This window comes from Xenopus laevis, chromosome 5S, assembly GCF_017654675.1.
Source record: "Xenopus laevis strain J_2021 chromosome 5S, Xenopus_laevis_v10.1, whole genome shotgun sequence".
NCBI lineage: Eukaryota > Metazoa > Chordata > Amphibia > Anura > Pipidae > Xenopus > Xenopus laevis.
In genome coordinates, this window is record NC_054380.1 from 13,261,645 (window position 1) to 13,275,561 (window position 13,917).

At 38.3% G+C, this 13,917-nt stretch overlaps 1 protein-coding gene across 2 annotated transcripts in view; it reads right to left on the reverse strand.

The window, feature by feature from the left end:
* LOC108717701 (transport and Golgi organization protein 1 homolog) overlaps positions 1 to 13,917 on the reverse strand; it is a 57,786-nt gene that overhangs the window by 10,822 nt on the left and 33,047 nt on the right. For both annotated transcript variants that reach the window (XM_018264970.2, XM_018264969.2), the window contains exons 9-23: positions 12,833 to 12,921; positions 12,667 to 12,744; positions 10,992 to 11,102; positions 10,101 to 10,172; positions 9,086 to 9,190; positions 8,363 to 8,485; positions 7,255 to 7,369; positions 6,814 to 6,869; positions 5,508 to 5,598; positions 4,165 to 4,303; positions 3,481 to 3,582; positions 2,883 to 2,943; positions 1,226 to 1,261; positions 583 to 650; positions 401 to 498 (exon numbers count right to left, since the gene is read on the reverse strand). In XM_018264970.2, the coding sequence (XP_018120459.1) occupies positions 401 to 498; positions 583 to 650; positions 1,226 to 1,261; positions 2,883 to 2,943; positions 3,481 to 3,582; positions 4,165 to 4,303; positions 5,508 to 5,598; positions 6,814 to 6,869; positions 7,255 to 7,369; positions 8,363 to 8,485; positions 9,086 to 9,190; positions 10,101 to 10,172; positions 10,992 to 11,102; positions 12,667 to 12,744; positions 12,833 to 12,921 (1,344 nt within the window). The remainder of the gene's footprint in view (positions 1 to 400; positions 499 to 582; positions 651 to 1,225; positions 1,262 to 2,882; positions 2,944 to 3,480; positions 3,583 to 4,164; positions 4,304 to 5,507; positions 5,599 to 6,813; positions 6,870 to 7,254; positions 7,370 to 8,362; positions 8,486 to 9,085; positions 9,191 to 10,100; positions 10,173 to 10,991; positions 11,103 to 12,666; positions 12,745 to 12,832; positions 12,922 to 13,917) is intronic.

The window sequence follows — 13,917 nt, forward strand, 5'->3', positions numbered from 1 at the left end:
ATTTCTCAGCAGTATCTGTGGAATATTAGTAACTATTGTATCAATTCTAACAGCTGCAGTAATGAAACTCAGGGATTTTGGTCAGCAGGGACAAAGATAAGAAATGTATCAAATAAATATCAATTTAGAACAGTTACAGAATCAGTGCCCCCCCCCCAGAGCTGCTTCAGTAAGATATAAGGTGAAAAAATAAAACAAATGTCATTATTAGAAAAATGGTCACACATATAAAATAGGAAGCAATTGAAAATAATCTTTAATTTATGGTGAACTATCTGAAAACAACTGAAAAAAAAGTGTGTAATGTGAACATACCCTATAATGCTTATTCAGTGTTTTGGATAACCATGTTGTGATTATATATTTATAAATCTTTAACCCTATGATTTACACTTATTACCTCTCTTTACTGGTTGCTGGTGCTCAGGCCGTCCTGGCATCGGTTTCACAATGGCAGTTCTCTGGAGCTCTGCAATTCTTTGGTTGACTTCAATTAATCTGAAAAAGCATTATAAATTGATATATGTACTCTGTTGCCATGTAGGATCTACAATAATCTTACTCTTCTATATGTTCTCTTACTTCTGCCTCAGGTTTGCACACTCTCGTTTCTCTTCTGCCAAAGTTCTCTCAGCTGACCGAGCAGTGAGCTGCAACACGCAGGGATAGAAGGGGGAAAAAAGTGAATGCGATCGCAATTACTCATCATAATCACTTGCAATACAACAAACTGCACTGAAACAAAAGCATTTAATCATTGACGATATCTTTCTCTGGATTAACATTAACGGTCACTGGAACAACCATGAGTAAAAGTTCCTTGATGGCTGACAAAAAACTGCTGTGTCTGAAATCACTTCTCAGTGCAGCTACATCCAAAAAAAAAAAAGTACACATTTTTAGGCAATAATTGCACACGTGATGTCACGTGATGGTTGTGGCCCTTACTAGGTAGAATGACTAAAACTACAGATCTCACTGCATTTACATGATTATATGTTTGCGGTTACTCAACAGAGAACATTCTAAGCCCCGACTGTCGACCTACTAAACATTCTAATGCTCTCACTGGCTCTCTAACCTAGGCCACTTCAAATTTGTGGGGACAGAGCAAGCTAATATTGATCAAATTTCAGTGAAAATACATACAAAGATAAAATAAATACTCTTTAGAAATGTTTTTTCTACTTAATTATATAAAGGTGGAGATAGATAATACACTCACCCAATTTTCATGTGCTTTCTTTTCATGACTCACAATCTGAAAAACAGTAAACCGATTTTAACGCAACTGTTACAGTAAAAGGGGCGTTTATTTTCTCTAGAATATGGAATATCTGTTATCTACTGTGTATCCTGTGCTTGAATGGCTGCCCCCATGGCTACACAGCATCTTGTTTATACAAACTATAGTAGTACTTATCTGTTATCTACTGTGTATCCTGTGCTTGAATGGCTGCCCCCATGGCTACACAGCATCTTGTTTATATAAACTATAGTAGTACTTATCTGTTATCTACTGTGTATCCTGTGCTTGAATAGCTGCCCCCATGGCTACACAGCAGCTTGTTTATATAAACTATAGTAGTACTTATCTGTTATCTACTGTGTATCCTGTGCTTGAATGGCTGCCCCCATGGCTACACAGCCGCTTGTTTATATAAACTATAGTAGTACGTATCTGTTATCTACTATGTATCCTGTGCTTGAATGGCTTATCTTAGTTTGGATCATATATAAGGTACTGTTTTATTATTACAGAGAGAAAGGTAATAATTTTTAAAATATTGGATTAAATGGAGTCTATGGGAGATGGGAACAAAGCAGGATCCCGCACACCCAACAGATAACAGCAATATGCCTGGTGCTCACTGGCAGAAGTTCGGCAGCGCCACAACAGAGTACAGCAAAGGAATTCCAACGGCACACAGGACTGTGAGAAATCTTCAAAAAATTTTGAAGATTTCTCACAGTCCTGTGTGCCGTTGGAATTCCTTTGCTGTCTATGGGAGATGGCCTTTCCTTAACTTGGAGCTTTCTTGATATGGGATTTCCGGATAATGGATCCCATACCTGCAATAAGGGACACAGACAACTATCAGGGCACAATCAGTGGTCCTTTGGACCAATTTCTCCAATCTAGCAACAGCCCTAGAGGTTAAAGGGGAAAGTTTTCCTTTAGATTCATTTTGGCATTATAAGTGGTAGAACCTGTTACTTTTACAAAGTTCTAAAGTGTCAAAACACAGGACTGAAATGTGTCTGGTTACAAGCTTTGTTCTTAAGCAATTTAAACATTTAGTTGTATATTAGGATCATTTGCAACTAGAAGTCAATTTTGAAGAATTGTAGAATTATTTAATGGCTCTAAACTGGTTGCTTGGCTAATTCCACCAAGCGAAATTGGAAAATGGTTTGGTGATGGCAGTAACATAAAAAAGTGAATGTGTTTTTAAGTAATGAATAAATAATGTACTGTTGTCCTGCACTGGTAAAACTGGTGTGTTTGCTTCAGAAACACAACTATAGTTTCTGTAAACAAACTGCTGTGTAGCTATGGGGCAGCCATTCAAGCGCAGGACACATAGCAGATATCAGATAAGCATGGAAGAATCCCATTGTATACTTTAGAGCTTATCCGTTATCTGCTGTGCCTTTTCTCCTTTTTCAGCTTTGAATGGCTGATCCCATGGCTACATAGCAGCTTGTTTATATAAGCTAAAGTATAGTTTCTGATGCAAACCCATACCTTTTACCAGTACGGAACAACTGTACATTTTATTTTATTTACTCTAAGATGCCTTCATTTTTTGGTGTTACTGTTTCTTTAAGTAATAAAACAGGTAAACCACAAATAGAGAGACACAGGAGCCGACATCTACCTGATTTTTAAAGGACCTTTCTGTTTTCTGTAGTTCTTCATCCATTTCTTGAATTCGTTGCCTACAAAATCAAATACAATTGGTCAATTGTGAAATGACGCAGATTGCTCGTGTTTGTTCTTCCCCACTTTGATTAGTGGCTCACATTAATCCCAAATTTTCACTTTCACATCAGTAATGATTTAGATACTTAAGTATCACAATTTATACCTTAAAGGAGAACCAAAGCTTAACTGAAGAAGTAGCTCAAAAATGCTGTACATTATGTTTTATGCTTTTTTACCACCCCAAGCCAACATAGCCCTTTAGCAGTAAAGATCTGTGTCTCCAAACGTGTGACTGTAGTTCCCCATCTTCTTTTATGCTGATTCACTGCACATGCTCTGTGCTGCTGTCAGATACGGAGTTTAGGGACCAACACACAATATAAAGTACACATAGAATCATTACTACTATAGGGATGCTGAACCTCTAGGCTGGTTTAATAACTTCAGTATATATAGCATATGGCATTTCTAGTTCTTTAGTTCTCCTTTAATCACAATTTCAAAATGTACCCCTTGATCACAGTTTCAAGACATAAGCAAAAAATAATTACTTGTAGATTTTGACTTCTTCAGTAGCCTCAATGGCCTTTTCGTCAGCAAAAGTCAGCCTTTGCTCTTTGTCCTGGCGCTCAAACTCCTCCTGCGTAAGTTTCCTAGAAGCAAAAACAAGTTTTGTCTCCTATTTAATAGAATATATTGAGATATGCACAGTGAAAGTGCAGATGTTTCCAAAATTATGCAGTAGTAGATGGGGCTTGCACCATGTACTAAATCAGAGTTAGATTTAGGTTCCTTTTTTAGGGTAGATTTCTAAGGGACTAAAGAATATACTCACACAATAATCAAATTATTGTATACGGGCTTACCCTGCTTTCCACCCATGTATCTCTAATGCGCCTCCCATGTTTTTATGTGCTCTGAAGAAGGGTTTGCACATTCTATAATTTTATATCAAAATTATTTTCATGTTTCTTCACTAGAGATGACCTGTAGCAGTGTCAATGCCTTTAAACAGAGCACCATGAGCTGCCTGTCTTTATATCTTGTATGCAGGTTGCCGGCTCTCACTTCTGTGCTTCTATGTTCCCCCATTCCAGGCTATCACTCTCAAACTCTACTAAGGATCCCAAGTGGTTTTATGGGTGAACGGGGTTCCATGGTACCATATGCAAAAAGGTGCATATATTTTCGTCTCTTCCCACCACATGCCGTGACTGCCCCTTGCCCATAATTACTTTTGAAGAGCCATCTCCTTCTGCTGGTACAATTCAGTGAGGATTTCAACTTTCTGACGCAGAGTTCTGCATTCGTTGTCCAGGCGTGTCTTGTCTGACTGCACAGAACTGCTGTCATGCTCAAGTAGCTTAATTTGTTCTATATAAGAGAGACACATATACATTTACAACTACAGCTTTGATTGGTTACACCTATAAAGTGAGAAAATCAAAACAACCAGCCAAATTGTGTTTTATATTATTGCGACAGCAATTTTGATATTTGGTGGAATAAGAAATTATACCGTTTGGTGCTCTTCACTAAGGGTGTCAATCTATTGCTAAAGATTAATTGATAAGTTTCCCTGTATCCGAAAATCAAGGGGAATGCACTCATGAGTTTTGCCAGTTAGAGGCTCTGCATGGAATCTCTCTTCATTTATGCCTTTCTACACCGTACAACAAACTATTCTACGGTTATAATCTTTTTTTTTTTGCTGGTAACTGGCACAAGAGTCACAGCCACAGTTGGGCAAACAGACACAAGTATCAGCTCATTTCCCAAGGTTAACAAACAAGAAGACCATTGCCCAGCTTGGCCACCCACATTATGGGCCAATTAGATTTTAACGTGGGCCTAAGCAGTCATCGCTAGAGCACTGCATTAACTAAAAGATGAGGCCTTAAACCAAAAGGATTGTCTTTTACAGGTGTGTTTGTGGGATCTGTGAGTGCCTGCTGTTTTCTTCTTTGGTTGGATAACTCCAACTCGAGCTGTAGGTCTGGGGCATGAGCACCCAGGCCCCACACATTACTGGTGAGATAATAACCTTTTTAGGTTTTTACATTGGGACTTTCTCTCTAAGTATAAGGAAAGATAGTACAGTATATACTCGAGTATAAGCAATCCCGAGTATAAGCCGAGGTACCTAATTTTACCTCCAAAAACTGGGAAAGCTTATTGACTCGATTATAAGCCGAGGGTGAGAAATGCAGCAGCTTCTGGCAAGTTTCAATCAAAACAATTGAGGGTTTCTGCTCCCATTGGAGGTGCCGGCGTCTCGTTCTTGGATGCCGGCGACCATTCTTGGAGACTATTCTTGGCCGCTGGCGACTATTCTTGGACGCCGGCGACCGTTTTTGCGCTTGACCCGAGTATAAGCCGAGGTAGAGTTTTTCAGCATATTTTGGGGGCTGAAAAACTCGGTTTATACTCGAGTATATACTGTAATAACAATTCAATTAACTTTACTTGTTCACTCAATATTTTGTCACAGACCGAATCAATATTTGGTCTATTACAGGTTTGTTGATTTCAAGATGGACACAGCAGCCAGTAGTACAGATGCCTAGTAGATGTCTACCTTCAAGTTCATGTCGTGCAGAAACCTCATCTGCTAATTTTCTTTTGTAGAGGTCTGTTTCTTCCTCAATTATTGATAATGTGGTTTTTACCTAAACAAGGGAGATCAGGAAACGCGTTATAAAAAGTTAATGAGTGGCAGAAAAGAAAGGGAAGCTAGTGTAATCAACCAGCCACTGGAGGCACTTAACAGTCAGATTCCCTGATTCTCTGGAATCCAGAAGCATCATATGCCTGATGTTGGGAAATGCAGGTGGATTTGCAGCAATACTTAATGGAACAGTTCAGTGTAAAAATAAAACTGGGGAATTAAGTTAGCCAAAATCCTAATCCTGAAGTGAATGGATGTCTAACATAATGGCAAAAACACTTCTTCCTCAGCAACGTGAAAGGGGCCGGATGAGACATAACTGCTCAGTTACTTTTGAACCTTATGACACAGGTCAGATTCAAAAGCAAACTAACTAAACTGTTATATCCCATACTGACTGGTAGCAGGTTAGATAGCTGCATGAGAAATACGTTTTCTGGCTATTATGTTAGACATCCAGTCACTCCAGCCTTTATACATTACAGTTTTGGGTAAATAAATATATTAGAAACATTTTTTATTTTGCACAGCCTATTTTACAGTTTAATTTTTACACTGAGCAGTTCCTGTAATTCTCCAGAGCAACAGGAGTCATGTTGCAGTTGTCTAGGTACTTCAAATGGCTGCATATAAACAGCAACATTTGACTAACTCAAGCCCAGGGAGAAGGCTGCAAAGGGCAGGGATCATAGGTTCATCCCAGACCACCTTGACAGTCACACCACCTTCTCGATTTAACAATTACATGTAAACATCATAATTGTCTGTGCAGCAGACAATTGAATTTTGATCATTGCTTTTTGATTACAGAATTCCCATTCCTTAATGTATTACAAATAGTAACACCAAAAAATGAAAGCGTTTTAAAGGAAAGACAATATAATGTACTATTGCTGTACTGGCAATACTGGTGCATTTGATTCAGAAAAACAATTATAGTTTATATAAACAAGCTGCTGTGTAGCCATGGGGGCAGCCATTCAAGCATAGGATACACAGTAGATAACAGATAAGTACTACTATAGTTTATATAAACAAGCTGCTGTGTAGCCATGGGGGCAGCCATTCAAGCATAGGATACACAGTAGATAACAGATAAGTACTACTATAGTTTATATAAACAAGCTGCTGTGTAGCCATGGGGGCAGCCATTCAAGCACAGGATACACAGTAGATAACAGATAAGTACTACTATAAAGTACAATCTCATACTTACCCTTGAGACATCCATCATCTGCTTAATCTGTGCTTTCATTTTCTCCTTCTGCTTCTCTAGAATGAAACATTACAATAAGCACAGATTAGCTGCATAGATTCTGTTTGCTCTGAATCTATAACACTCATTTCCTTCCTTGTGAAAGTACTTGTTAAAATCCTCAAACAAAAATAGTTCAAACAAAAAATCCACAGGTAAATAAGCGGCATGGCGCACATGAAAGAAAAAACAGAAACGTAAAATCACTTTGGATTTTTAACATCCCTTATCCCATCATTGTTCATTGGTGAAGGGCCAAGTCTGCAAAATAGTAAGTTCTGACCAAATTAAGTTTGTTACAGCAAAAACATGATAATGAAACACTAACCCAACAGCTTTTACATCAACGATAGTATGCAGCAGAAACGCTATGAAACTTGCAAGAAAACAAAAATTGGTTACCTGGAACCTCTCCATTTGCTAAATCCGCATCCCCTGGCTGCTGCCGGCTACCATCTTCTACCATTGTTGAGTCCTCTTCAAGATGTTTTAGTTGCATGATGCAGTTGGTCAAAACCTATGGATCAGATATTTGTGAAAATAAATTAAAGGTAGATTGTTGGGCCAATAATATTAGTTGTAATAGCATCATTCAACCCTATCAGGGGCACCATCTTATCATACCATTGCACCGTAGTAAATGACAGGGCCTCTGTTTCTAAAATGGATTTGCCTTAAAAGAAAACTACCCCCCAAACAGGTCTCTATAAAAATATATTGCATAAAACAGCTCATAAGTAAAACCCTGCTTCATGTAAATAAACCATTTTCATAATAATATACTTTTTAGTAGTATGTGGGTAATACAAATGAAAAATTGCAATTTTAAAAAATAAGGGAAGCCCCCTGGGATCCTAGGGTTCACGGTACACACAAACAAACCAAACATGTTAGGTCACATAAGCCAATTAACAGACAGAGTTCTGTCTTTTGCTTCCACACTTCTTCCTGTTAGAATTAAAGCTGCAGTATTTCTGGTCAGGTGATCTCTGAGGCAGCACACTGACCATCACAAAATGGTGGCTCAAGGCAAGAGATGTAAAAAGGCAATATTTACTTAAATATATATTCCAGTTTGATAAGATTCTTTAATATGCCACTTAATTTGATATAAGCGATCTGTTGCTTTAGTATTAATTTTGGGGGTATAGGTTTCCTTTAAGAAAATATATAAAGCAGAATAAATATATTTATCTTCCATAAGCATCATTTTTCATAGGGTTTTGTTAAGTTTTTGCAGTTTCAGCCTTTGCCCAAGCAGCTATTTTCTCACTACTGGCTAGCAACAAGCCTAATGATTTCTCACTAGACAACTACTTTTTTATAATTCTATATAAGGCCAATGGCCGTTCTGTGGTAACCTTGGCTGCTAATTTTGAGTCTTCTTAATAACAAAATTTCAATACACAGAATCCAGTCATTTCTTAATTACAGAATCTTAATGTCTCCTAAAGTAGGGAAAAAATACTTTTCAGGTAATGAATGATGCTTCTATACACAAATAGCCTACCTCAATCTCATTTTCTTTGTAGGCCAGGGATTCCTCCAGATCTTTGTGAGACTTCTGCTGTAGCTCTATCTGCTCATTGAGTTCTCTCTGTCTTTCACTCCACCCTTCAGCTTCTTTCAGCAGCTAAACAGGTTGGACATAACCGAATAAACAATAATTTTAGCGGAAATTGATGAACAAAGGCAAAATATGCCCCTTGGTCAACACTCAAATAGTCTTTTGCAGTGTATGGTTGACTGCACACTGGGCTGATTCTTGGCCAACATATAAGAGCAAGCTGAGAACCCCCCCTCCCTGCTCATATCTGCTGTCTTCTGTGTCTGTACCTGTCTGTACCACTGTGCTGACCTGGGTAAAGACAAACAGAGCAGATTTCAGTACCAAAATCTCATGTCAAATGTTTTTGCACTCTGTGTGTCTTCACTTGGACAAACACAGAAGTTTTGGGTGCAGCCCTCTTTTCCTCTTGGTATCAATTATCCGTTGTTTTTCTTTTTATGCAATCTGTATTTTCATTGTATACACCCATTTACTGTGCTGTGGAATATATTAGCAAATAAAAAAACTGCATATATGAGAGCAGATATTCTTATGCCCCGTAATAAAACAATTACATTTTATGATCGCCTGTTACCATCAACAACAGGTGAATGTAAATCCACTTAGTTGTATATGCTTGTGGAGAAACATCCAGACTTCTATAGATATATTTACATCACATACCTGCTCCTTCGTCTCTTTGAGTCTGGAGTTCTCATCCTTTAAACCCCGCAGTTCATTTCGCACTTTTGCCTCTTTCAGTTTTACTTCATTCAGAGTTACCTGAAGCTACAAAACAAGAATATATATATAGCTTTTAAAGAACTTCCTATTTTCTTGAGTATCCATCAGTCTTCATGATCACTAATAGTCACTTACTTTGTCAAGAAAGTAATGTAAATGTTATGTTAACTGCTATTCTCATTAAAGGGATACTGTCATGGGAAAAAAAATAATTTTCAAAATGAATCAGTTAATAGTGCTGCTCCAGCAGAATTCTGCACTGAAATCCATTTCTCAAAAGAGCAAACCGATTTTTTTATATTCAATTTTGAAATCTGACATGGGGCTAGACATATTGTCAATTTCCCAGCTGCCCCAAGTAATATAACATGTGCTCTGATAAACTTCAATCACTCTTTACTGCTGTACTGCAAGTTGGAGTGATATCACCCCCTCCCTTCCCCCCCCCCCCAGCAAGATAACAGCTGCCTGGTAGATCTAAGAACAACACTCAATAGTAAAAACCCCATGTCTCACTGAGACACATTCAGTTACATTGAGAAGGAAAAACAGCAGCCTGCCAGAAAGCATTTCTCTCCTAAAGTGCAGACACAAGTCACATGACCAGGGGCAGCTGGGAAATTGACAAAATGTCTAGCCCCATGTCAGATTTCAAAATTGAATATAAAAAAATCTGTTTGCTCTTTTGAGAAATGGATTTCAGTGCAGAATTCTGCTGGAGTAGCACTATTAGCTGATGCCTTTTGAAAAAAACTTGTTTTCCGATGACAGGATCCCTTTAAGGTTTGGCGTATCAAGCAAGTTATCTAATTCAAGGTGGCATGTTAAATATCACACTTCAACTTACCAACCCTTCCATCACCCTATTCAGACCCTGGCTTACTTAGGGCAATGGGAGATGCAGCCAAAGACTAGTCTGTGACATACATGATAACATCTAGTGAAGGAATCTCACCTCTGACAGTTCAACTGTGTGTTCCAAAAGATTATCTTGAAGTTTCTCTATGGATTTCTGACCCTCACTGATCTGCCGTGAAGATTTTTAATGAAGAAATTACATTAAAAAAAATAAAATTCACATACATGAAACATGAAACATAACAAATTAAACAATAAAAAGCAGACTTTTCTAATAGAGCTAATAAGTTACAGAAGGCAACATATAGATGATTTTAAGATTATCTCTAGGGCTGGGGTACTACTTTCCATAGATGGAAGCTCTGTGCAGTTTAAAGGGGTTGTTCACCTTCTAAACACGTTTTTCAATTCAGTTGTTTTTAGATTGTTCCTTAGAAATAAAGACTTTTTTCAATTAATTTACATTATTTTTTTTTGTGTGTTTTTCCAAAATCTAAGTTTAAAGTTGAATGTTTGTCTCTGGTGTTTGAGTCTGGCAGCTCAATAATTCAGGTGCAATTTTGCAACATTTAGTTGATACATTTTTCAGCAGTATCTCTGGAGTATTAGCAACTATTGTATCAATTCTAACAGCTGCCTGTAATGAAACTCAGAGATTCTGCTCAGCAGGGACAAAGATATACAAGATGGAAAGCAATTCAAAAAAAGTACTTGCTTATGGCGAACAATCTGAAAACAACTGAACTGAAAAAAGTGTTTAGAAGGTGAACATCCCCTTTAAATAGATGAATGGAAATGAACACAAGATCTGCTGCTTTATGGTCTATGGAGAATACCTCAGCGATGACAATGTAGCAGATCCCTGCTAAAATAAATGAAAAAAGCAGAAAAGCAATTATTAGGCCGTCTATTATATATTTACTGCAAAATAAACAGCTTAGGATATATTTTCCCTTAATATTAAAGTCTGTTGTCATTCTTCTCTCACCAGTTCCTGTTTCGTCTTGCTCTGCTCTTTCTGAGAGTCTAGTTCGTTCATTAGGTTCCTCATTTTTGAATCTAAACTTTTGCTGGAGTCCTTTAGCTCCTTAATGGTGGCCTGTAAAAGCAAGGATGATTAGAAAATCAATGTAAATAATATTTCAAGGTGCTAAACAGAGAGGCACATTGCATTCATTGAAAGCCTAGGATTATCGATCACTAGTGAAATCCTAGAGTCTGTTGTCAAGTTCAGAATTGCCCAAACATGCATGTATTAAACCGGGAGGCAATTTTATATTCTATGCTTGTAGTCAAAAAGGATTCCAATTTATAATGCCATATTTTTGATGCAAGTTACTAATTCTGCAATGTTATACATGTAGAAAATGTCTAATAATCCCAAGCAGAACATGAAAACACTGTGCAATATGCTACATAAACAATCCAGAGCTACTTAAAGGGTAACCATCACGAAAATGACAATTTAATATAAACCTCCTCATACAGAAATAAGAAACTTCCTAAATATAATCAATTAATTATTCTGCATTGTTTCTGAAATAATCAAGTTTATCTTCACTATCCCTCTCTCAGCATCTGTTTCTCTTTTGCCTACAAGATGTAGTAGAAATCACCAGACATCATGTCTCTCTACATGAAGGATTTGTGCAAAAGGCAGTTATTTTGTTAGATTTTGTTTGTACTGGAATCAGTTATTTGCATGAGCTCTAATTCATCTGCTAGGAAAGGAAGCCCTCCCCCCATAAGATACTTTGGATCTAACTGTCAATGACTAACTGTAAATGACTATCTGACACCCAACTGCATCAAGGCAGAATGAGGAGAAACAGATGCTGAGAGAGGAATAGTGAACATAAACTTGATTATTTTAGAAATAAACGATGCAGAATATTTAATATTTAGAAAGTTTCTTATTTCATTATGCTGAAGCTTACATTAAAGGAGAATTCAACCTGTAATAAAAAAAAAAAAAAAACCCTCCCCTACCCTGAGTAGAACCCCTTCCATCCTCCCTGGCCCCCCGGGCAAATGACCCTAATTTTTTACTCCCCTCCTCTGTGCAGATTGTGGCCTCAGAGTTCACGGCAGCCATCTTCTTTCTTCAGAAGTTTCGGCGCATGCGCAGTTGTAGATTTCCGGTCCCGAACGACTGCGCATGCTTGGAAAGTCACGAAAATTACCATAAAATTTTCGGAAATTTTCATGACTTTCGGCGCATGTTGTTCAGGGCCGGTAATTTCCTCCAACGGCGCATGCGCCGAAAATGCCTTCAAGACATGAAGATTACCAGAGAAGAAGATGGCTGCCGTGAACTCGGAGGGCAAAATCTGCATGGAGGGGGGGGGGGAGTAAAAAATTAGGGCCATTTGCCCCAGGGGGGGGTCTATTACAGTCTGAATTTTCATTTCAATAGTTTCCCTTTAAGGAAAATCCCAGTCATATGCAGAACCAAAAAAAGCAAACAGTTTGCACTATACAACGTGTCTTTTCCCCCTCCACAAGTTCTTAATTTCCTACCAAACATGTATCTCTCTCTAAGTGCACCTAAGCAGCATGCACATAAACCATGAAGTGGTGTAAACGGTGATGTACTCCAACCCCAAGTAAAAGAGCCCGTTGCCTAGATGAAGAGGACAAGTTGCTCACTTGAAATGATTTACCTTGAGAGCTGCAGTTTCAGAAAGCAGGTTGGTGCTCTTCTTCTGTGTAGTGGACTCAGACTCTTTGGCTTCCTTTATCTGTGTGCAAGAACCATACGTAGTCATTTAGACAAAAAGAATGGACACGGACACATAATGAAAGCTCTGACAACGGTCTAGAGATTACCTTTAGTTCATATTCAGATATTTTTTCGAAGGCCTCGCTTTTTTCCTTCACCAGATTTGCGATCTTCTCTGCCAGCTGCTTGTCATTTACTGAAAGGGATAAATATACATAGCTCAGCCTATGCGTGTTTCTTTTCAAACTTCTTCAGCAGGTACTAGAGAATAACCTTCAGATCTGAGGCTTGGTGTTTCTAATTCCGTTTTTATTAATTTACCCAATAAACATTCAGTAATATATAAGTGCGTGGGCAGGGCCAGTGTCAGGGGGCACGGGGGGGGAAGTCCCGAAGAGCCAAAGTTAAAGTCCCGAAGCTGTGAAAGACTAAAAGCCATGAAAAAACCCGAAATATAAGTCCCGATGCTGGGAAAAGAGCCAAAGTCACGAAAGGAGCCAAACTTGATGTCCTGAAGTCGCTAAACAGACCAGAAGTCAAGAAAGGAGCCAAAAAAAGCCATGAAAAGACCCAAAGTCACGATGGGAAGCCAAGGTTGAAATCCTGAAGCCACCAGTTCAGTTCTACTGAACACCAATGTGTGTTTTTTTTAATTTTATTAAACCCCTGGCCACCAATGTATTATTTTAATACTCTATAGTCCCCTGCCACCAATGTTTTTTAAAAAAAATATTTTCTTTTTTAACTTGTAAGGGGGGGGGCCCCGGCGACTGTTTTTTTAAAAACTTTTATGGGGCCCGGCGCCAAAGTTTTTTTAAACTTGTAGGGATGCCCTGGTCAATAATTTTTTTTTTTTTTTAACTTGTAGGGGGGCCCCGAACTGCAATTTTTTTTTTAGACAAAATCTTTTACGGGGCGAACTGGTGTCACAGTTTTTTTTTTAACTTATAAGGGGGCCCTGACCATCAATGGCTTTTTAGAACTTGTGTGTGTGGGGGGTTTTACCTGTGGGTAATTTAACTGTGGTGTAGAGTGGGTGGAATCTGGGTTGGACGGGGCCCCGTGATTTCTAATGGCGGCCCTGGGCGTGGGGTTATTTACTTCCATATATCTACCTATTCCTATATGCTGTCTTTCAAATACCATTCTACCTGCCTATGCAAAATAATAATCCAATTCAGTAACGTTTAAA